Here is a 24,472-nt window from a genome sequence, read left to right on the forward strand (position 1 = left end):
TGTAGGTGTAATTGTATTTTTCCAATTAGCGCCCTTAACCATTAAATACTTTCCATAAAAAATACTTGATCTAAAAGTGGCGTAGCACAACTGAGTGGCAGCACCATACGGTCACCTAGCGGAATTTCTTTGAACTAACGTAATATTGCGGGCCGGATCGCCGGAACTTTAGATATAAACGCCTATTTTACGGTGCTCTGCTCTAAAACTGTCAGTTTTAAACTTCTTTTACTGAAAATGACTGTATATGATTTCATGAAAGAGTATACAACGAATCGTAATCGAGCCGGCCCGCGTTATTCTATTAGTTCACAGAAATCCCACTAGGGGACCGTATGGTGCTGCCACCTAGCTTATATCATGAAACTTAATTTTTTTTCAATTAGAGAATAAGTTTTATTGTTTTATAGTGTTTCAATAAAGAAAAAAGTATTTATAATCATGGATGAGTTTTCTCTACCCCCGGCTCTAGTCAGGGTTTCTAAGGGTGTCCCGTTCGAATCTGCCTTAAACGGGTTGTCCCAGGTTCGAATCCTCAAAATAACTCCAACAAACAGAGAAGCAAAAATAACAAATTCATTTCTCACAAGAAAAAACAATTTTATTCAAAAATTCATTCGATTAAAATTTACGCAAAAACATGTTTTCTTCAGAAACAAAAAATTAAAGTTTTCAATTCATAAAAAATAAAACATTTCTTTAACAAAATATAACTATTTTTCATTAAAAATACCAAAAAAAACAATTCTTTTTCTCGCAATAAATACGTAACAACTTATTTACAAAGGATTGGAATATATGAAGGATTAGGGACCAGTCACAGGCCCTACCCTGACCCTGTGACACCTTCCGGTCTTATACCCCACACTATGACCTCCCTGCCTTATGTCCATTACAATCCTTACTCCTCCCTTGTGACGTTCCTCATGGAATTGAAATAGGACAAATTAGTTTAAGTTCTTCAACATGAGTTCCGAGGAAATTAAAAATTCAAGAACAGAATTTTTTTCACTAAAAGATGGTTCAAGTTTTTCGGCTTTGGTTCCGGAGGAAACTAAATATTCCAGAACAGAACTTTTTTCACTAAACGATATTTCATTTTTAAGCCCAAGTCCTCGTCAAAAGATGAAACAATTCCAATTGTCCACACACACACAGTCCAGTTGACACCAAATTTAACTTCTAGCACAGATCTAGAAGGGAATAAAGTCCTGTATCGTGGAGCGGCTAGGGGAAGCGTTTAAACAGTTCCACGTAGATGGCCGTACTGTTTTTCAGCTTGATTTTTCACTTTCTCTCGAAGCTCCGGATAATGACTCAAAACTTCGTGTAAATCAGATTTCGATAACGCGAAGATATCGACGTGAGATACGGCTTTCAACGAGAATTGATGAGGAATTCGATATATCAAACTCTGCTCGTTGATAACGCTGCCTTCTGCTAACGGTTCAACAGTACCAGTCGCAAGTGATTCTAATTGTGCCTGAATCCAGAAACAAGATTGAAATATTAAATTTATGTAAATTGAACTCGATCTGATTCAAAGCCAGGATTCAGTTCTATATTTCACATTTAAATTTGACTCTCGAGGCTTATTCTAGAAATTTGTTCTTTTCAAATGTTTTAGCTCAAATCTAACTGAACTGTGAAACTGAAACCGGGGTCCGCAAAATCTCTTATCTAAAATTTTTGATTTAATCGCACATCTTTGATTACTTCACATGAGGACGATAATTCAAACAGATAGATTCAATCTCGACCCCTTTTATGAGCCACGGTGTTAACGAGGTTCTACTGTAATTAACACATTGATAATTAATCGAATACCTGTCCTTTATGTATATATAAAACATGGTCGTCATAATCTCCTTCAATCGCGATGAAATCTCCCGGTAAATGAAAGATTATCTTCACTTTCGGGGCTAACATTCTGAAGAAACTTGATTCACCGTCTTTTAATAGTTCAATCTATAGAAACAAACACATTCAAATTATTACACTTTTATATCTGAACATTTTAAATCGTTGTGCCTGAGGGCTGCAGATTGTGGTGCCCGAGGGCTGCAGATTCCAGGCTGCAGATTGTGGTGCCCGAGGGCTGCAGATTCCAGGCTGCAGATTGTGGTGCCCGAGGGCTGCGGATTCCAGGCTGCAGATTGTGGTGCCTGAGGGGGTAGATTCAAGGGTTCCAGGCTACAGATTGTGGTGCCTGAGGGGATAGATTCAAGGGTTCCAGGCTACAGATTGTTGTGCCCGAGGGCTGCAGATTCCAGGCTGCAGATTGTGGTGCCTGAGGGGGTAGATTCAAGGGTTCCAGGCTACAGATTGTGGTGCCTGAGTGGGTAGATTCAAGGGTTCCAGGCTACAGATTGTGGTGCCTGAGGGGATAGATTCAAGGGTTCCAGGCTACAGATTGTGGTGCCTGAGTGGGTAGAAAGGGTTCCAGGCTGCAGATTGTGGTGCCTGAGTGGGTAGATTCAAGGGTTCCAGGCTACAGATTGTGGTGCCTGAGGGGATAGATTCAAGGGTTCCAGGCTACAGATTGTTGTGCCCGAGGGCTGCAGATTCCAGGCTGCAGATTGTGGTGCCTGAGGGGGATAGATTCAAGGGTTCCAGGCTGCAGATTGTGGTGCCTGAGGGGATAGATTCAAGGGTTCCAGGCTGCAGATTGTGGTGCCTGAGGGGATAGATTCAAGGGTTCCAGGCTGCAGATTGTGGTGCCTGAGGGGATAGATTCAAGGGTTCCAGGCTGCAGATTGTGGTGCCTGAGGGGATAGATTCAAGGGTTCCAGGCTGCAGATTGTTGTGCCCGAGGGGTGCAGATTCCAGGCTGCAGATTGTGGTGCCAGAGGGGATAGATTCAAGGGTTGCAGGCTGCAGATTGTGGTGCCTGAGGGGGTAGATTCAAGGGTTCCAGGCTGCAGATTGTGGTGCCTGAGGGGATAGATTCAAGGGTTCCAGGCTGCAGATTTCAAACATACCTTGTGTAACATAGTGTCGTAAAGAGAGAGGAATATCTCTTCAATCAGAGTGTACGGTGCATCGGGAAACAGAGATCTAGAATCAACTCCTCGATTACGAGCCCAAATATATTCATAATAATCCGTAATTCTCTGCTTCAGAACTATGTTTGCCTTACGTTCTTTCAAATGCATCTGAAAAAACAAATATCTATTTTTTTATCTGCAAGAAACTCTGTCACTGTCAGTATTCAAACTATCAATTGTCGGGGGTGGAGAGCTCAGAGAAGAACTACAGAAAGAAACTCTGTCACTGTCAGTATTCAAACTACCAATTGTCGGGGCTGGAGAGCTCAGAGAACTACAGAAAGAAACTCTGTCACTGTCAGGATTCAAACTATCAATTGTCGGGGGTGGAGAGCTAAGAATCACAGAAAGAAACTCTGTCACTGTCAGGATTCAAACTATCAATTGTCGGGGCTGGAGAGCTCAGAGAACTACAGAAAGAAACTCTGTCACTGTCAGGATTCAAACTATCAATTGTCGGGGGTGGAGAGCTAAGAATCACAGAACATGCAGAAAGAAACTCTGTCACTGTCAGGATTCAAACTATCAATCGTCGGGGCTGGAGAGCTAAGAATCACAGAAAGAAACTCTGTCACTGTCAGTATTCAAACTATCAATTGTCGGGGGTGGAGAGCTCAGAGAAGAACTACAGAAAGAAACTCTGTCACTGTCAGGATTCAAACTATCAATTGTCGGGGCTGGAGAGCTCAGAGAAGAACTACAGAAAGAAACTCTGTCACTGTCAGTATTCAAACTATCAATTGTCGGGGGTGGAGAGCTCGGAGAACTACAGAAAGAAACTCTGAAAATATTTGAAGGTAATAAATACTTACATTAACACCCTCAATATGTGAATCAAATGATATTTTATGAGCCGCCGTGTTTGATTGAGTTGATGCTATGTTCGCCAGTACGAATCCAAACATCAGTTTACCGACAAACATCACTAAACTCGCAATTACTGAAACACACAATTCAATTATTACAACACCGTTATATTCGCCTCTCAATGCGATGAACTTCTTAACTTTACAATCGAATTTGACAAACAACTAGCTAGGAGCGGGGTTCCTATTTAGGAGCTGGGTTCTGGGGTTGAATTATTGACGAATAAACACATTTTTACCCACAACTCAGTTACACAATTCATCAAGTCTATAATTCTCTAATGAACTAATTTCAACAACTTTTATTTGATGAACCGTAGAACTGTGTGAAGAGAGGGTTGAGGAGTTGAGAGGGCGGCCTTTTTTACTGGTATCTCATTTGCTTTAACCCTGACTATTCCTTGACATGCACATTATTTTCCGACCCGTTGCGCTAAGAATCCAATCAATTAACGCAGTCAAATAGACCTACGTAAATCGTACGTGGATATTATTTGATTTTACACGCCCCCACTTTTCCCTGATTTCCATGTAAGTGGCGCCACCCTGTGTCAGTGTTGAAGAGTAAAGACTTACCCATTTCGATCTGAGTATAAGCGTGAATATCACCGAATCCCGTAGATGTCATCGTAGCCACGACCCAATATAAACATTCCATATATCTCAATACAGGTGTAGTCGCTACTAAATCAGTACCTGTAACACACAATACATGATTAATCACTGCAGCTGCTGCTGCTGCTGGTCGTGCTGCTGCTGCTGGTGCAGACCGTACACTTACCGCTTTCAATAAACCACGAGTGTTCCGAACAGTTCATCCCGGGACACGCGATTACAAACCAGATACAAGCTTGTAAATGTATACAAACAGCTAACTGAAATACGAGCTGTAAAACTCGTACCAACATCAAACTGAAATATCAAATTACATCAATAACTCGGGAGAGAAGGGAGAGGGAGAGGAGAGAGAAGGAGAGAGAAGGGGAGAGAGAGGGGGAGAGGGAGAGAGGGGGCGGCGCTGCTTTCTGCCCATTTACAAAACTCCCGAGTTTTCCCAGAGAAATTTCTAGGTTTAAAATGAAATAATTCATTAATTTTTCCATTGAATCAAGCATTAATAAAGACACACATGACCATTAACATTATCTGATGTTTTCCAGGTTTTAAGTAAAGTTCATCAAATTCTTGTAGTTTTCCAAGTTTTTCAGGTCAATGACCCTGCTATATAGGAGGAATAAGGGTTTAATTCGAACCAGGGACAGAGGTCCGAGGATTAAAATGGGAACGGCTCAGATGACGGCATCTGGACCCGGTTCCACAGTTGTGAGTTAAAGTTAGTTCATTTTCAATGTTTTAACCCGGGGTCAAATCTTAACTCAGAACTGTGGAACCGGACCCTGGAGTATTTTAAAAGTGACTCACTTAACGTTGACCTGATCTTCCCAGGACTGGAAGAAAGTTCGAACTTTCAACAATCTGAATAGATGATGAACGCGTAGATAGGTAAGCACGGCGTATCGTATCTCGGGAACGGCGGCGAAAGCGAATACATCGAGCGGTAGGGTAGAGATTAAATCAAACGCAAGTCCGCTGCGTCTACGTTTATACGCTTCACGACAACGACTGTGATCGGTTACTAGGTTACCGTTCATATCGTAAAACTGACGATGAAGATTCAAATATATCTACAACAGAAATCAGTTAGTTAAAATTCGAACCGGGGGACTATGGGTTAGAGTTGTACGCAGGGTCAGAGTTTGTTTGTTTGTTTTGGCTTTATGTCGTTGGGATCTTGGTTTCCCGAGACGAACCCCGTAGGATTATTCATTTAACCTCACGACGGGACCGCTGCCTTTGAAGTGTTACCCGCACACTGTAAGCAGCCAGTAGCAGAACTCGGACCCTCTTGTTACTCAGCACTGACAGCTCTAATTTGAATTTATGGTGAAATTATCGGAAATAAACTCATTTCAATTTGAGTCCAGTCAAACTTAAAGACAGTCGACACTTACATAATCATGGTTTAGATTTAAGACCGATCTAACACCATCTCAGTTCTATATATTAATCCATCTAACAACTTAACACTAGTCGAAACATTTAAGACCATGTTTAAACTTACAACGCTGAAATTTGGATCTTTTCGGATGGGACAAATTTGACTTGTGGTTATTTTATCGAGTTGGACAATCGCTGATATCAGAGATTTAACATACCTCACAGGAGAAGAATATTTCACAGGCGTAATTAAAACCGAACATTCCCCAATTATAGTCATGAAACGACGCCTGAAACACAGACAAGACATTTCAAATAGCAGCAATCACAGCAGCTCAAAGCAGAATCTTCACAGATCTGTTTTACTATTGAATAACGTACCTGATAGGTTACTAGAAACGACGAAACCAATGCCAAAACGACGGAGATTTTATCCCAAACTCGAACCAGAATAGAGTGCGGACTGATCGTCCATTCCGTTTCCCAGAACTTCGGTTCAGCTTTCGTATTAACTGTGAAAAATTGAAAGTGATCCCGAATTAAACAATCAGTATTGTACAATTTTTAGATATAATTTTCGAGATGACACTCACGCATCGGTTTTGACGGAGTTCCTTGGATATCCTGTTTTTATAATAGAAAATATTTAAAAAGGAAAGGATGGATCTGATTTATAAACTGGTGAAAAAGTGCAGGTGAACATTTTTTTGAATGAAATCTGTGCTATAATAATTTACAGATAATCATTATCATTATAAATTAACAGATTTATTATAATCTCAGTTAAAAAACTCACGAGAGATGGTTTTTTAGTTCTTTCGCTCGCTAATGCAATGATGTTTTGTTTGATGTTTGGATAAAATGTTAGAACGTCATCCATGTCTTTCTTCTTCAACTGGAATACATCTACATTACTACCAGCTCTACAAATAAATACATCTACATTACTACCAGCTCTACACAATAAATACATCTACATTACTACCAGCTCTACACAATAAATACATCTACATTACTACCAGCTCTACAAATAAATACATCTACATTACTACCAGCTCTACACAATAAATACATCTACATTACTACCAGCTCTACACAATAAATACATCTACATTACTACCAGCTCTACACAATAAATACATCTACATTACTACCAGCTCTACACAATAAATACATCTACATTACTACCTGCTCTACACAATAAATACATCTACATTACTACCAGCTCTACACAATAAATACATCTACATTACTACCAGCTCTACACAATAAATACATCTACATTACTACCAGCTCTACACAATAAATACATCTACATTACTACCAGCTCTACAAATAAATACATCTACATTACTACCAGCTCTACACAATAAATACATCTACATTACTACCAGCTCTACACAATAAATACATCTACATTACTACCAGCTCTACACAATAAATACATCTACATTACTACCAGCTCTACACAATAAATACATCTAGTTTTGAACTGTGGAACTGAGTTTAGAACTGTGAAACTGTGGATCTGGATCTAAAGTTGTGGAACTTGAGTTTCAAACTGTGGATCTGATATTTTACCTGATGGATGAAGATCGCGGTCCCTCCGATAGAAGAGACATCTCACCGAATACAGTTCCTGTCGGTAGAATATGTAACACTTCACCCGTATCTTCATTTACTACTTCCGCAAAACCTTCTTGTATGAAAAACATCTACAATAAAACACGTAAACATGACATAACCTGATTCCAAATCCGAGTTTTACCAATACCCGATCGATCGACAGACTGACTGACCTCGGTTCCGATGTCGTTTTTATGTAGAATATATTCTCCTTTCAGATAGAATAACGGTTGCATTCTACGAGCGATCATTTTACGGAAGTTTGTATCAGTTCCACGGAACACTGACAACTACAGCAAAATACAACACATACAACCGGTGTTAAAAATCTTAGACAAATTGAACACATTCTACTTTTTCATCTTTTCTTTCACTGCAAAAATCCTGGATTGGGTCTCATAGATGTGGAAGCAAAATAGTCGCTAGGAATATTTTGAAATTTGTCAGTTATAACCATGGTTTCTCATTGTTACTACGATGGTTGTTACCCAGATTGAGGAGTTACCCCTAGGGATAACTTTGATACTCGGTCTGTGAAACTGAGCCCAGAATTTCCATGTAAAGTGGGAGGTGGGTAGAGTTCAACAGAGCTCTAACAATAGCAGTGGAGCGACAGGGTGTTTAGTAGTGTGAGAGTATCTTACTTTTCCCCAATTCAAAACCTCATTTCTCAGAGAGGTAGGGAAGGAGGATAAGTTGTGGGAGGTAGGTAGGGAGGCTGAGAGGGAGGTAGGTAGGGAGGCTGAGAGGGAGGTAGGTAGGGAGGCTGAGAGGGAGGTAGGTAGGGAGGCTGAGAGGGAGGTAGGTAGGGAGGCTGAGAGGGAGGTAGGTAGGGAGGCTGAGAGGGAGGTAGGTAGGGAGGCTGAGAGGGAGGTAGGTAGGGAGGCTGAGAGGGAGCTGGTAGGTAGGGGAGGGAGTATTAGTTGTGGGAGGGAGGTAGGGAGGCTGAGAGGGAGGGAGGCTGAGAGGGAGGTAGGGAGTATTAATTGTGGGAGGGAGGTAGGGAGGGTGAGAGGGAGGTAGGGAGGCTGAGAGGGAGGTAGGGAGGCTGAGAGGGAGGTAGGTAGGTACTTACATTACCGAGCACATCTTTATAAAGACTATAGGTAATATCACTGAGTAATGAAACAGGTAAACCGTTAAATAGTGATTCCGGATCGATACCAGCCGTTCGTCTCCACACGTACTCGTAATGTGCCATCATACGACTCTGTATATCTTCATTTATCTTAAAGTCCTAAATAAACATTCAATACATGATTCTTCTGTACAGTTCTCCGTCTGATATCTCTTTAATTGTTCCACCAAATAATAATAATTCATCATCAAATATAATATTTCAATTGAAAATGAACTAAAAATTATTCAGATTACTTTCAGGGTATTTTGATATTTTCTTAGTCAGCAGGGGCCAGTTTCATAGTACTGGCTTAGACTTAAGACCGTCTTAGTTCTATAGCCAATCTAACAACTTAAGACAAGTTTTGTGATTTGAGACCGCTTATGGACATAAGTCTGAACTATGGAACTGGCCCCAGGTCCTAAAACTCGAGCGAACACGTATGTTGAACTAACCTTCATGAAATGAGCCATGTTACTGATCCGCGCTTGAAATCGACCTTTAGACGCGTCGGCATTGGCAACAACGGCAGCAACAGACGCGATAACCCAGCCGAAATACGCTACACCCAACACCATAGCGGCAAACGCATATACCATCTAGAAATATATCAGAGCAGTGAGGGGGAGAGAGAAGAGGGGGGGGGTGAATGAGAGAGAAGGTTGAGGTGGAGAGAGGGAGGTGAGAGAGGAGGAGGTAACTAACCTCAGGTATATAATCGACATCAGCTGATAAATCTCCGTACCCGACTGATAAAGCAGTAGCTGACGCCCAATAGAAACAATTCACAAAGAAAGCATCCATTCCTTCATCTACAACAAATAGTTTTACACCGGGATTAAAACAATTCAATCTAAACGACACGCACAGTTTTACACCGGGATTAAAACAATTCAATCTAAACGCAGTTTTATTCCTCACTCACCGAGATGTGTTTTTCCTGAAGCCGTTAACCAACAATGTTCGCGACAATAGTAACCGTTGACGATTCTCTCGACGGCGTTCTCGCCGTGACCTCCTTCTTCTTCCTCTTCTTCGTGATCTTCCCCTTCTTCCCCGTCTCCGTCATCGTCGTCGTCATCATCATCGTCGCCGTGGTGATCTTCATCCTCGTCGTCATCGTCATCGGTACTGTTGCCTCCTCCTCCTCCTTCCTCTTCGTGATGCTCTTCTTCCTCCTCAGCGTAAACCGGTGGACACGCGAGTATAAACATCGAACACAACATCAGTTGTATAAACACTACTGTATAAACGGTACACTTCACAGCCCTGTAACACAAGAAAGTTTTCTAGATTTTTGATAAAATTTGTCCCAGACTTTTTCTCGATTTCTTTTTCATTCCCTCAGTCAGTGGCGCCAACCCGTTTAAACCGAGCACAATACGAACCTGAGCGGAGCCGCCCTAGTTTCGATCCGATCTTCCAGATGAGAAAACAGCAACGGCAAACGATAGAACAACAAGATACGATTGAATCTGCACAACGCGATCACTTTAACACTCACATCTACAGCGAGAGAGAGAACATCTCAACTATCGATTATACCTCGCGAGGGATCATAGAGAACACTTCAACTATCGATGATACCTCACGAGGGATCACAGAGAACACCTCAACTATTGATAATACCTCGCGAGGGATCTTAGAGAACACTTCAACTATCGACGATACCTCGTGAGGGATCTTAGAGAACCCCTCAACTATCGACGATACCTCACGAGGGATCTTAGAGAACCCCTCAACTATCGACGATACCTCGCGAGGGATCACAGAGAACACTTCAACTATCGATGATACCTCACGAGGGATGTGTGGGTGTGTGAGGTACTTACAGTCCATCTGGAAGCCGAATACCGCCGCACCGATCAGTTCAAACGGTAAAATAGATACGAGATCTATGAGAAAATTTGTCTTCAAATAATGTCTGGACGTTTTCAACGGGTGCGAAACCAATACATTCTTCTTATTGTAATAACCAATGTGAAATGACACATACCTGAAACAGATGATGTCATAGGGGGATTTGTGGAGGTAGACATCTTTTCTAGAGGTGTCTATAGATCAAATCACTAGTAGACAGTTTGATGATGTCATAGGGGGATTTATGGAGGTAGACATAGTTTCTAGAAGTATCTATAGATCAAATCACTAGTCGACAGTTTGATGATGTCATAGGTGGATTGATGTAGGCAGACATCTTTTCTAGAGGTGTCTATAGATGAAATAACTAGTAGATGAATAGATGGTTTTTTACTCACATGTCAATAAGGCAGAGAAAGTCCAGTATGTAAGCCGCGATCATTCCATGAGCGTTAAAATAAATAAACGCCGGAAACATCGGAGTAACCATAACAACGATGAATGACAATATCAGACGTCCGATCGTCCAGTACCATAAAAACTGACCTCGCGGTAACAGAGTACAACTATAAATATAACAATATCAATATAAAGTGCCTGTGACATGTGCCTGTAACATGTGCCTGTTAACTTACTTCATCAACATTTTCGAGAAGAATCTTGCGACCGGATTTAAACGTAGAAATGGTTTATTGAATTCGACCACTTTATCTAATTCATCTTTCGTCATTCCGGGTTTCGGATTCGAGTTGAACTTGGCGAAGTTTTCAATCGGTGGTTTATGAATCAGAGAATCTCCAACTGATGACTTCGATTGTAACACTGAAAAACATGTCTCCAAATCATTAATCACCCTATGACATCATCAAATACATCTCCCTAAAAGATGTCTGCTTCTACATATCCCCCTATGACATCATTAAATACATCTCCCTAAAAGATGTCTGCTTTTACATATCCCCCAATGACATCATCAAATCTATCTCCCTAAAAGATGTCTGCTTCTACATATCCCCCTATGACATCATCAAATTACCTAGTAGTTATTTCAATTTATAGACACTTCTAAAAAAGATGTCTGCCTCCATGAATCCCCCTATGATATCAAATTACCAATAAGTGATTGGATCTGAAGACACTTCCATAAAAGATGTCCAACTCAATAAATCCCCCTATGACATCATAGAAGAAATAGTCAGATACTTACGGTCATGCATGGAAGCGATTCTGTTTTTTGATGGTAGAGGTGTAAGTCTGGAGGGGGCGCGAGCAGCAGGCATTCCCGGACTCGTTCCCGGCACACTCTTACTCAGTAACTCATTACGAGAGTTTTCAGCCTTCATGAATTGTCTGCACAACGAAAATAGAAATATATATCGCGGTAATCTTTGAGCGATCATCCAGGGGGCGTTAGCGTCGGCTAATACGTACCGTTTAATGTCGGGAAACATAGAAAGAACATGATCGAGATCGGATTTTGAAATGACAATCATATCGCAGTGCGTAACCGCTTGTATTGTTGACATTCTCGGCTCACCGAATATCAAACCCATTTCACCGAAATATTCACCAGCCGATAAATGATTCAATACAACATCAAAATCATCCGATACAACCTGAAAATTAATCCAATCAAATCGATGATGTCATAGGGGGATTTATGGAGGCAGACATCTTTTCTAGAAGTGTCTATAGATCTAATCACTAGTAGACAATTTGATGATGTCATTAGGGAAATTATGGAGGTAGACATCTCTTCTGGAAGTGTCTATTGATCAAATCACTGTTAAACAAATTGATGATGTCATATGGGGATTTATGGAAGCAGAAATCTTTTCTAGAAGTGTCTACAGATCAAATCACTGTTAAACAAATTGATGATGTCATAGGGGGATTAATGGAAGCAGAAGACATATTTTGTGGAAGAAAGGCCCTTTCTGTAAGATGATGTGACAGGGGGATAGAATGAAGGCATGTTTCTCATGGTGATTGAATGAGGATAGAATGAGTGATACTCACGCGACAGGTTCCTCTCCGTATACAGTATAACTCACGACCGACGTCTCCGCTGTAAACTATTATATCGTGTGGCATGAATAAATATGATTTACAGTGAAGAGCCAACATCTGTAGAAACTCCTCATCGCATTCTTCAAACATCTTTATCTGTAGTTAGATACGAGAAACAGTGCAGGAAATCATCTCTGCATCCCGCCGCCCCCTCCCCCCCTGAAACAGTGCAGGAGATTATCTCTGCATCCACCCCACCCCACCCCCCTGAAACAGTGCAGGAGATTATCTCTGCACCCCCCCCCCCCTGAAACAGTGCAGGAAATCATCTCTGCATCCACCCCCCCCCCTGAAACAGAGCAGAGATTATCTCTGCATCCACCCCCCCTGAAACAGAGGAGGAGATTATCTCTGCATCCACCCCCCCTGAAACAGTGCAGGAGATTATCCCTGCACCCCTCCCCGAAACAGCGCAGGAGATCATCCAGGATCTGATACAGGGTGGGATGCAGTGCATCGCTAATCATAATTGAATGAGTAGAAACACTAACCTTGCCAAGAATGGGTAGAATCTCTTCATTAGCGATGTCCATTTGCAGTTTAACAGGAATATCATACATCAGTGACGTTCCACCCGGTATATACTGACCCCTAGTGGAATAAAACAATACTACTATCAATCAGGGGCAGGTGTACACGAGCTGAGATCTGTCAGTCAGTCAGGGGCAGGTGTACATGAACTGAGATCTCTCAGTCAGTCAGTCAGTGGCAGGTGTACACGAGCTGAGATCTGTCAGTCAGTCAGGGGCAGGTGTACACGAACTGAGATCTCTCAGTCAATCAGGGGCAGGTGTACACGAACTGAGATCTGTAAGTCAGGGGGAGGTGTACACGTACTTGAAGCGATCCCAGAGTAATCCTAGATAATCTAGAACTCTCTCTTGAAGTTGTGCAGCTAGATTCCTTGCGCTCAGGTATTCTTTCAGCGCGAACACTCTCTCCTGATAGATCACCCTGAAATTTAAACATATTTCACTGAACTTAAAATCTTTCCTAGAGGACGATGAAGTCATAGGGGGATCTGGTTGCCCGCCATCTTAATCTTTGCAAGAAAAGTTTGAGGATGAAATCTCATGGAGGTACTGGTGACATCATAGTGGAATTCATGGAAGCTGACATCTTTGTGGAAGAGTTTATAGATCGATTCATCGGTAGATAGATAATTTGATTATGTCATAGGGGGATTTATGAAGGCAGTCATCTTTTGCAGTTAGATGAAACCTTGTTAAGATGAGGGCGATAAATTCATGAAGGCAGGCATCTTTTCTTGAAGTGTTTATAGATTAATCTTAAGTAGGATATTTGATGATGTCATAGGGGGGTTGATGTCAAGTAGTACTCACTTGGGTGAATCTAGATTAGCGACCGTAGCCGTGATTAAAGCTACGCAATATCCGTAAACGAGCACGCCGGCGATCATAGCGACGACCGAGATCATGTGACCGCTGATTCTACGCGCAGTGATATCTCCGTATCCAGTACTGGACATCGACGTAGCCGCCCAGTATATCGACCTCACGTAGTTCATAGCTACATCGTTTAACGTGTCTAACTCATCGGCCGCGACGTTCAAATAGTAAATCCAACTGTCCGGTAAACATCTACAATATACGAATCAATGAATGAATTTCAAAATTTATATAGCGCCAATTCCATGCAATAACCATTTCTAGGCAGCGCCTTTCAAAATCTATTACGACTGGAAATGACGAGTGAACAGAATATATATCAGTTATACTCGTCAATGGACTGCGTGTTTCCTCTTAAAGCGGCCAGTAACCATCAGTAACCAACAGGTTTATTTGTTGAAATATGAATTGAAAGATTCAAATGAAGCTGGACAAAATACAAGAAACAAATAGCGAATTTGAAAATCGGGAGCAGTTGGCAGTTTTTGTTATATAGTTGAAACGTGAATAAATTACTAGAACCGGAAGTCTATTTTTTAGGATCAGATTTCTAGATCATCAATCAGAAATGAGATATCAACTCACAGAAATAAACACCCAGGAGCCGGTTGCTCAAAAGTTGGTTTTAGATAACCAATGGATAAATACCATTGTAACAATGAAGTTTTAATTGTCACTATGTCAACTATCAACTGGTTAGACTCTAACCAACCTTTGAGCAACTGGCCCCAGTTCCACAGTTGTCCATTCAAATCAAAATCAATTATCCATCAACCTATAGTTAGAGTTAACTTCAACTGAGGACTGGGAGGCGTTCAGCTGAGGCTTAAAACAGCTTCCGACACTTACACCTTTGAATCGGACAAGGTGAGAATGGAGGAAGGGGCAACGAGCGGGTTGATTTATACTTACTGGAAGTTCGGTAAATGGCACACAGCTGTATACCAGATAGCGGCGAGCATATGAGTCGTTACCGTAATCAATACCAACAGTTTCAGAAACCGAATCAACGTGATATTCACCGATAATTCCATCTCGAAACTCTCGAAAAACTTGAAAATCTGCAAACAATCAAATATCACAAATATCATAGATTCTCGAAACTCTACAAACAATAAAACGAATTTCAGAAATTCCTTTCCCACCCTCTTAACAGAGTTTACTGATTCCCAAACAAACAAACAAACTGACCGACCGACCAACCGAGACCGACTGACTGACCGACCAACTGACTGACCTTCCATGCTTTGAATAGTCGATTGAGTCTAAGGAAGACGAGTGCTGTCCATACTGTGTTACCGGTCCAAACTAAACTGATCAGTTCTAACGGTAAAACAGCTAAAATATCCAGTATTAAACCGTGTCGCAGATAATAGAGAGCGATACTTTTCTGATCCTTCTGTAATCCTGTACGAGAGAGATAGATATAATATATCGGACTGAGTAGGTAGTACAGCAGTTCTTACAATACAAAGTTCCCAAATATTTCACCGATTCTTGACCAAAAATTGCCGGATTTACAATTATATTATTTATAAGACATAGTGGGGGCTGTTTTTTATCAAGAGGTTCCTTGTGTCACTCGTCACCAGCAAGAACAACAAGACACCAAAAATTTAAATTCCCCGATTGAATTATAAGATATCCTCTCAGTGGGGGCCGTTTCTTATCTTTAGGTCTCTTGCATCACTAATCACCAGCAAGAACAACAAGATACGAAAAACTCAAATTCATTGACTTTTCAATATTCCTTGATTTCTCGCGAGACCTGTAGAACCCTTGGGAGTGAATGCATTAATAGTTTAAGGGGATGCCAGGGATGGAGCTGGGGGAGGGGGTAAGGGGATGAGTTTGCGGAGGGGGTAAAGGGATGCAGTTGGGGGAGTAATTAGAGTTCTCACCGTTAGCCGTAACGACCGCTGTCCTCAAGTTGAACGCGATGTCGATGATAAAACACAAATCACAAACGTATGAAAACGCGAACGTAACTTTACCGGCGTTACTGCTCATATAACCTGAAATATAATAATCCCTCTTAATCCTTTAATCCCACCGGATTAACAATATAACAACGGGCTGAATTCGATGATCGTCCAAAGCAGGATAAAACTTTATCAGGGGCCTAAGAACATTCTTAGACCAACTTATTCTATAGCCAATCTAACAACTTAAGACCAGTCTTAAGATCTAAGACCACTTTTGGACTTAAGTCACGACTGTGAAACTGGGCCCAGGGCTTTATTTGACTTGCTAAGAATCCAATCAATTAAACACACAGTCGCAAACACAAAACTATTTGATTACGTGCAATCTCAACAAATTTCTCAGTCTTAAATTCCCCTGATTTTCAGCTTTTTTTTACAAAATTCTCCGACTATCTAAAAGAATTGAAAATTCCCGACCTTTCCCCGATATCCAGTGTTTAAGCGCGACCACGCTGTATGAATCTTACCGGAGCCGACCTCGAACGCGGTGAAGAACGCCTCATACGTGTAGAGGAAGAAAACGAGGAGAGCGACGAGAGTAATGAAGATATTCCACATTCGATACAGTTTCGATTTCGGGTGAATTAAATATAAACTGAATTGACTGCACATTTCATCAACCGACGAACAAGATCCTGATTCCTAGAAATATAACATAACATCAGGGCTCAGGAAATGATGTCATAGGGGTATTTATAGAGGCGGGTACCTGACTAGTTGTAGCTGGTGTTTGGGGGGGGGGATATTTTCGTACCTGACTAGTTGTAGCTGCTGTTTGAGGGGGAGGATATTTTTGTACCTGACTAGTTGTAGCTGGTGTTTGAGGGGGGATGTACCTGACTAGTTGTAGCTGCTGTTTGAGGGGGAGGGTAGTTTCGTACCCGACTAGTTGCAGCTTGTGTTTGAGGGGGGATGTACCTGACTAGTTGTTGCTGGTGTTTGGGGGGGGGGGGGATATTTTCGTACCTGACTAGTTGTAGCTGGTATTTGAGGGGGGGGGGGGGTATATTTTCGTACCTGACTAGTTGTAGCTGGTATTTGAGGGGGAGGGGGGGGATATTTTCGTACCTGACTAGTTGCAGCTTGTGTTTGAGGGGGGATGTACCTGACTAGTTGCAGCTGGTGTTTGAGGGGGGGGGGATATTTTCGTACCTGACTAGTAGTAGCTACTGTTTGAGGTGTCTGTTCTGGTTCAACGTAGATCTCTGCATCATTTTCCCAAATTGATAATTTACGTCTAACGACGTTACTCACTTTAGTTACACCTTCGATTTCCTGAATCGCATAGAAAAACAAACAAACATCATTTTTTTCAGGAGAATCGAATCCCACCGACTTTAAACGTCACGAGATGTCATTAGCGCTCACCTTTTTCTGATTAGGCATGAGAACTCCTGAGTCGGCGCGGGTCGCGTGAGCTTTGAATTTCGTCACCGATGAACTCTTTACGGCTTCCAATCTCTTTTTGGCGGCCGAAATCAATTTTTCTTGAGCTGAGAGAATAAGTAGAATCAGCAGTCTTGGAATCTAGGGGTGGAATATAAAGGGCCGGGGTCGGGAAGATAGAATCAGCAACCTTGAATCTTTGATATCTAATACAGAGTGGCCACTTTGATACACACGTTGTTTTCTCTGACCTGATCTGCTGAGAATTCAATCAATCAACACCAGTCAAATGTAACTTAAAACGTAGATGGAAACTGTTTGATTTTACGCGCAATCAAGAAATCTCGACAACAAATTTGCTTGGCTTTTCCCTGATTTCCAGTTAGCCACCAAACGATAGTTGGAATTGCGTAACTAAGATTCTTCAGTAGAATCTGCTTAAATTTTGGATGAATCAAATTTACCTGGTTTATGAGAAATTGGGATTAAACATTATCATTCAAAAGGTTTACTGCAAATAATATCTGGATTAGATCAAATAATTCTAGATTAAACCGATATCAGACTATTGTTCTTCTTACCTCCCGGGAATAGTTTTAACACTTCGACCAATGCTGCTTTATTGAGAACCATTAAATCGCAGTGAGTGACCGCTCTAACTGTAGCCGTACGCGGCAGTTCCAGAATCAAACTCAACTTAAATAGATTAAATCAATTCACATCTAAATTCTCTGTGATGTAAATTTGAAATGATGAAGTCAAAAACCCTAAAACTAGGAGTTTGGTTAAATAAAGAAGTAAGAGTCATTTTAGACGAGGGGTCAATGAAATTATTACCTCTCCGAATAATTTGCCTCCGCGTAAAGTTGCAACCGGTGTTTCATCATCTTCATCCAGAACCTGCAATAATCAGAAATATGATTCTGAGGAGGGAGTGGGAGGATGGGGGAGGGAGAAATCTCCAAGCAACGGACGTAATGAAAAGGGTCGAAATTTGATCGATTCCGTGTTTTAGTGTTACCTCGACCTCGCCGTTCTGTATGAAGAACAACGCGGAGCCGAACTCTCCGCGAGTAACGATATCCTGACCGGGAAGAGCATACGACGATTCGACCTTCATCGAGAGACTGCGTAGAAATCCTTCACCGAGATCAGCAAACAGCGGAGCCTACAATTATAACAAACAACGCAGCCTACAATCACAACAAACAACACAGCCTACAATCACAACAAACAATGCAGCCTACAATCACAACAAACAACGCAGCCTACAATCACAACAAACAACACAGCCTACAATCACAACAAACAACGCAGCCTACAATCACAACAAACAACGCAGCCTACAATCACAACGAACAACTCTTAATCTAAGCTTGGAGTATTCATTCAAATGATTACTCCAAGATCTAAGTGTTGATCAGTTTTGTGAAATTAGAAGAAGCATTTTGATGATAGATTAGTCATCTTTTTCTATTATGTTGTAGAGAACTTTCAGATCTTTAGCGCTTTTAATAGAATCAAGGCTTATTCCCACTGTTCTAGGTTAAGAGGAGTTAAAATTAGTTAAATTTTAACTCTTATTTATGCTTAGTACGAATATTATGTTATAAATGGTTTCAATTTCTTTGAAAAATAAAGATTATCATTATTGACTCTTATCGCCTGAAATCAATTTTGATTGAATATAGGCCTATGGAATTACGCGATTCAATTCAACTTGAACCAGAGACCATTTTCTTAAAGTGGTTTCCTATTTAACTAACACTAAGATTCAGCCCACCTGGATCGACGGGTTTCTCATGTGACACGTACCTTTTCGAGAATGGGTTGATTCAAGGCGAGGGCGATTTCAGCTTGGAAACTGTTCGACATTCCGGAGAATAATCCTTCACCGACCTGACCTCCTTTACGTACCCATAGATAATCATAGTATCCTAACACTAGTTTCTTCACTGTGTGAGTCAACTGCATATCATTCTATATTAAACAGATACAATACCTCAAAAAACGGCTTCCAAATTCGGGGACGAGGTTTGACAGGTTGTTAAAAGCTAAATAATTGAATATCTTGTTCGGGATCCAATTCCACAGTTCTGAATTAGAGTTAACTCTGAGTTAAAATAAGTTCATTTTCAATGTTTTAACTCAGGGTCAAAATTTAACTCACTACTGTGGAACTGGGTCCTGGCTGTAGAGATTCATTTATTATAAACTGATTGAAAAATATCATCATCAATCATCAATCTCAGAATTAGGGGATGTAAAAGTGGACGATACAGTGTTCTATCTGGCTGTAGAGATTTATTTCTCTAGAACTGAGTGAAAAATATCACCGTCAATCATCAGTCTTAGAATATGGCGATTTTAAAGGGGATGGGACAAATACAATAGCAGTCTGCAATCTTAGATAATTTTCAGATTTTCAATCGCAAGAAAAACAAAGCAACAAAAGGTTTAAAATCGGAAGTTCATGCTGGAGCTGCATCATTGTTTTAAACAGGAATTTGGCTCCCGATCAATCAGTGGTTCGCGAAGCCTGGTGGCTCAAGTCATCATGGTTCAGGTCGCGTCACTCTATTGTTTTTTAATGGGTCTATCACAGCAGCAGACCGCAAATGTGGGACACAAGACATATATCTTCAGGGCAGCTGGCCAGAATAAGGCGAGACCATGTGGGTTAACAAATAGGACAGTAAAATGAAGTTAGACTCACAATATCAACGCTCCTCAGACCTATAATTTTTGTAAAACAATGGACGAGATCTATTTAAAAGGATAGGAACCTGAAACGGGAGATAAATACTGAACTTACGAGATGTGATTTGATGACGTTTAATCGATGCACGTAGTTCGCACGATGGAAATCAGCGTTCGTTAACGCAGACGTAATGCCACCTATTAGCATCCCGAAGAACAAACTGATACCGATTAACATTCCGATGAGACTGTAGGCTTTTTCTGCGGTCGTAACAGCCGAGATATCTCCATAACTACAATCAACAATACATGACAGACGATACGATGAGTTTAAAATGATAATCAAAGATGGTTCGGAGTTTTTGTCTCATCAATCCCGGGATTGAATCCGAGCCATCAATCCCAGGTTCCTGGGGTTGAATCCGAGCCATCTCTTATCAATCCCTGGGTCCATCTCTTATCAAGGTTCCTGGGGTTAAATCCTGTGCAGGCAAGCAGTCAATCAAAATGCAGATACTGGTCTGGATTTCAATATTAAACACCGGCACAGTTCTGTGGGTTCAGGGTTTATATGATACGTACCCAGTAGAGGTGGACATCGCTACAGCGTAATAGAAACTAACAGAATATGATTCCCAATGACTTTCAGCTGTTAGATCTATAAAACAAACAAACATTCATTCATTTCTCACAAGCTAATCTTAAATCCAAGCAAAGTCAGCCATGGCTCTCTTAATGAAGTGTCCTGAAGGGAGGTTTAGATCTGGACCTGGACTGTGGCTCAGTGCCGTGGATTTGAGTCCGTGTGAAGCCAGGCTCTAGTGGAGACGCTGTCTGCAGGACAATTTATAACTAATCAAGAAATGTGGTCAATACTGGTCTGGGTCAGTTGCTGAAAAGTTGGTAAAAAGATAACCAGCAGATAAATGCCATAGTAACAATAAACTTGTAACTGTCACTATGTCAACTATCCACTGGTAATTTTTTAACAACTTTTCAGCAACTGACCCTTGGTTACTGTGTGTGGTCCTGGTCAGTAGTTGAATGATACTTACTGAGAATACCGGTCATCGCCCATGAGTCTATACTGCACGTTGTAGTACTGGTAAGATGATACCCATCGCACGCACTGACGAACCACAAACAAGCCATCAGGTGAACAGCACAGATTGTTAATACTGAATACTTTATCAGACGTATCAGTGATGTGTTACTGCCGAGTTCATTCTCTCGCGTGTCTGAAATATACCGGACATCAATCAATCAGTTTAGAGGAAAACTGGAGGTCTGCATCCTCCCCTGACTCCTAGCCAGAGTCTGGCAATTACAGATATCATGTAGTCACTGGTCTGCATCCCCCCAGCAGCTTCCTGACTCCTAACCAGACTTACCCGATATCGCCTGTAATTGCACCAGTTCTCTCCAAAAATGACAAATTTAACATCAAAAATAGTCATCTCTACTTAAGAATTCACAGAAATTATTCTGATTTTAAGAGTATTGATAATTTTGGGAGTAATTGAGAGAGTATTTCTACTTTCAAGTTGTTATAAGATCTATGTCTAGCAGAGAGGGAATAATTAAAATGGCCAGCATCTCTCCCCAGAGAGAATTAACTTCAAATTCTGTCCAAAAATGGTCTTCTTTTCAAGAAGGTAACTTCTATTTCAGAATTTGTAGATTTGACAACCTACGTACCTTTTATTCAAATTTCATCTTATTCTAAGGGGAATTTTTAGCCATCAAAATTCTAATTGTTGTGAACAATAGTCTGATAGTCAATAATAATTACTTTTTAGGCCTAGACTAAGACTAAGAGGCCCTATCATCAATTTATTCCAAGGAAATGTTTCAATCAATTCTAATCTATTTCTAGAGGGCAAATTTTTCCATTTAATTAACTTTTAAACAACCATTTTAAACATTAAACATTTAAATCATAATCTAACTTTGCCGACCATCTTTTCTTAATAATTTTCTTACCGAAATGGGAGACAATTCTGTAGAATCTGAGAACTCTGTTGACTTTGAAGAGAGCCACGTATTGAAGAGTTTTCATGTGAGCCGGTAAAACAGCGACAACAATCTCCAGCGGTAAGATAGCTAACAGATCCACAGTAAACTGACCCCGTAGGTAATACTGCCTCGACAACTTGCGGTCGTGTATCACTTTTCCATCTCGAATCATCGGCGTCAAGAACCGCTTTGCGATATCCAACACCCAGAAAAAATCCACCAGATAACTGATAGCCCACGTGCCGGCCAAATTCGACACGATAGTCGCCGCGAAAATATCGGTGACCACCGACACTATCGCGCAAACTACGATAAAATCCTCCCAGATGCGGATGAATTTATCGCGAGGATGGATTTGACCGCGCGCGAATTTGAGGATGAAATTCGCATCTTGATCGTCGGAACAAGACGCCGCAGTTTGTTCAGACATTTCTCCGCCGTATCCTCGAGTCGGATTCACTTTGTTCGAACTGTTATTCGAGCTATTATACATGATGAATGGCGATATTTCTATTCATTTCGTTGTTCTCTGACGCTCCGTTCATTCAGCCATCACTCGAGAGCGCGCTAAGCAGACGATCGATACGTCGTTTAAACTCGACCAATCACGCGCCGGCTTTCCCAATGACGTCATCGCTCAACCCTGGGAATCTCGCGACGTCATCAAATGTCCGGGAAAGTCAGTTCCAAACTGAAGGCGAGTTCGAATCCCAAATATAGTCCCCCTGCCCGTATGTTATACCGTCGTATAATCAGTACCAATTTCACTTTGCTCCATTTTTACTATCGATCAAATTCACCCAGTTGCAGCAGGTTTTGGTGTCTATTCAAATCCTAAGTGAGATAAATACGGACCAGACCGACTACGTCGAATTGCCCGCGCACGCCACGCCATCGGGCTGAAGCACGATTTCCGCCAGCAGCCCCTCCGGCGCCACCCCTTACCAGTTCGATCCGTTCCAACCTAATCGTCGTCTTACACTCTCAGCGAGTTTAAACGAAATCATTATAAAATGTATCCTGTCGTTTTTATCTGTTAATTGTAAGGCTGAAGTCAGTGTGTTGTGATGAATCCTGTCTCAGTCGGTCGCACCAGTCTTATTGCGATTTCACAAAGACCACCGATTAATAGAATCAAGGTATCATTTTTAGCCTAGAATCGTCAGCTATTCAATCAACATCTATTTAACATCTTTTCCGAGTGTTTCTGAAGGGATTCTACTTGTAATTTCAACATTACCATAACTATTTAACTTATTTTCCGATCGCGGTTTTTTCGGCAAATAACGAGGTCTCTCAACGTCTGGTAAAACTGTTTATTGACGATACAGTATAGTATGAAATTAACGCACGAATCCAGATCACTGGTAACGTACGCTATATCCATCGCAACGCGTACGAACGCACTTTAGAAAACGTCGCCGGTATTTCTAGAACCAAGAAGGTGATGCTCATCGATATGACCATACGAGTTGCTTTCGAATCGCCTTTCAGAACGTGTTGCGACGACGCCGACGAGCTCCGGCCTAATTTCCGTCGTTGTCGGAATTTTACGCACAAAGTCGCGATCAGCGTCGTGTTGACTACGAGAATGATCGCGCACGGAATTATCAATCTAAAAACTGGATCCAGTAATTTATTGCATAATAGATATATAGTTGGGTACTTGTAAACGAGCCGGGTATGCGGGCCATGACAAGGATCCTGGTATTGTTCTACCTTCAGGGTAAACGCGAAATAAATGGGCCAAATGAAAAAATAGTACAGTAGCCACTGCGATGATGGTATTCATGCGCTTTTTAGTCCACCATTGACAGGCCTTTAACGGGTACAAGATGGTTAATAATCGTTCTGTCTGTATGAGAACTGTCAACCAGTTGCGCTGAAACATGAACGCTATGCGCACCAAATACGTACCGTACGCGAACATTTCGGGGTAAATGTAGAAAGGTCCGAGGAAAACCTTATCGCCGTAATTTACGTAAAATATCATATATCTCAACGTGTCGGCCAGAAAGTGGCCGAGCAGGTATCCGATATCGGCGAGTGCGAGACATTTCAACAAGTGAATCGATGGATGGGACGATTTCAACTTGGTGAAAACGGCGATGATCAGAGAGTTCATGACCCATCCTACAAGCATTATCGGAGTTAGAATGAATATATTGATATAGAAACGGCCGGCCCATTCGTCGTATTGTCGAGCGCAGGCCACATCTCTGGTTATATTACGCGCTGAAGCCATCGTCTGTTGTGTTGACTTGTCACAACATCACCACCAGTACGCTCGCTCGATCGCCAGACTCATTCAGTCTTTCACGGACCACGCGTTCTCGGCGTAGTCTCGATCAGTATCAATCATTGCGAGCGCCAACAGCGCGCAGGCTCT

The 24,472-nt window shown here is 41.5% G+C and overlaps 1 protein-coding gene across 1 annotated transcript; it reads right to left on the reverse strand.

Annotated features, from left to right (window-relative positions):
* Positions 1-620: 620 nt before the first annotated feature.
* Positions 621-22,576, reverse strand: LOC141912168 (uncharacterized). The gene is made up of 41 exons (XM_074803383.1): positions 22,051-22,576; positions 21,123-21,305; positions 20,650-20,725; positions 20,183-20,360; positions 19,183-19,347; positions 18,389-18,535; positions 18,205-18,267; positions 17,949-18,063; positions 17,350-17,474; positions 17,134-17,256; positions 16,449-16,623; positions 15,898-16,011; positions 15,234-15,403; positions 14,909-15,057; positions 13,931-14,188; positions 13,425-13,541; positions 13,073-13,178; positions 12,537-12,677; positions 11,949-12,133; positions 11,725-11,867; positions 11,153-11,339; positions 10,916-11,083; positions 10,490-10,653; positions 10,046-10,163; positions 9,583-9,926; positions 9,363-9,469; positions 9,113-9,256; positions 8,613-8,774; positions 7,711-7,827; positions 7,493-7,626; positions 6,708-6,834; positions 6,505-6,535; positions 6,293-6,423; positions 6,130-6,201; positions 5,336-5,598; positions 4,695-4,825; positions 4,490-4,609; positions 3,860-3,987; positions 2,982-3,155; positions 1,828-1,968; positions 621-1,483 (listed from the first exon to the last, which is right to left on the reverse strand). The coding sequence occupies exons 1-41, from the start codon at positions 22,574-22,576 to the stop codon at positions 1,241-1,243; spliced, it is 6,465 nt and encodes a 2,154-aa protein (XP_074659484.1). The 3' UTR covers positions 621-1,240.
* Between the last annotated feature and the right edge of the window lie 1,896 nt (positions 22,577-24,472).

Source organism: Tubulanus polymorphus, chromosome 10 (genome assembly GCF_964204645.1).
Source record: "Tubulanus polymorphus chromosome 10, tnTubPoly1.2, whole genome shotgun sequence".
Taxonomy (NCBI): domain Eukaryota; kingdom Metazoa; phylum Nemertea; class Palaeonemertea; order Tubulaniformes; family Tubulanidae; genus Tubulanus; species Tubulanus polymorphus.

Excerpts from the sequence above, each read along its gene's own strand:
- LOC141912168 (XM_074803383.1), bottom strand. The coding sequence starts at position 22,576 with ATGTATAATAGCTCGAATAACAGTTCGAACAAAGTGAATCCGACTCGA. Across the intron at positions 18,536-19,182 it reads ATCAACCCATTCTCGAAAAG|GCTCCGCTGTTTGCTGATCT; the intron begins GTACGTGTCACA and ends TTATAATTGTAG. Across the intron at positions 15,404-15,897 it reads AGCGGTCGTTACGGCTAACG|GATTACAGAAGGATCAGAAA; the intron begins GTGAGAACTCTA and ends TCTCTCGTACAG.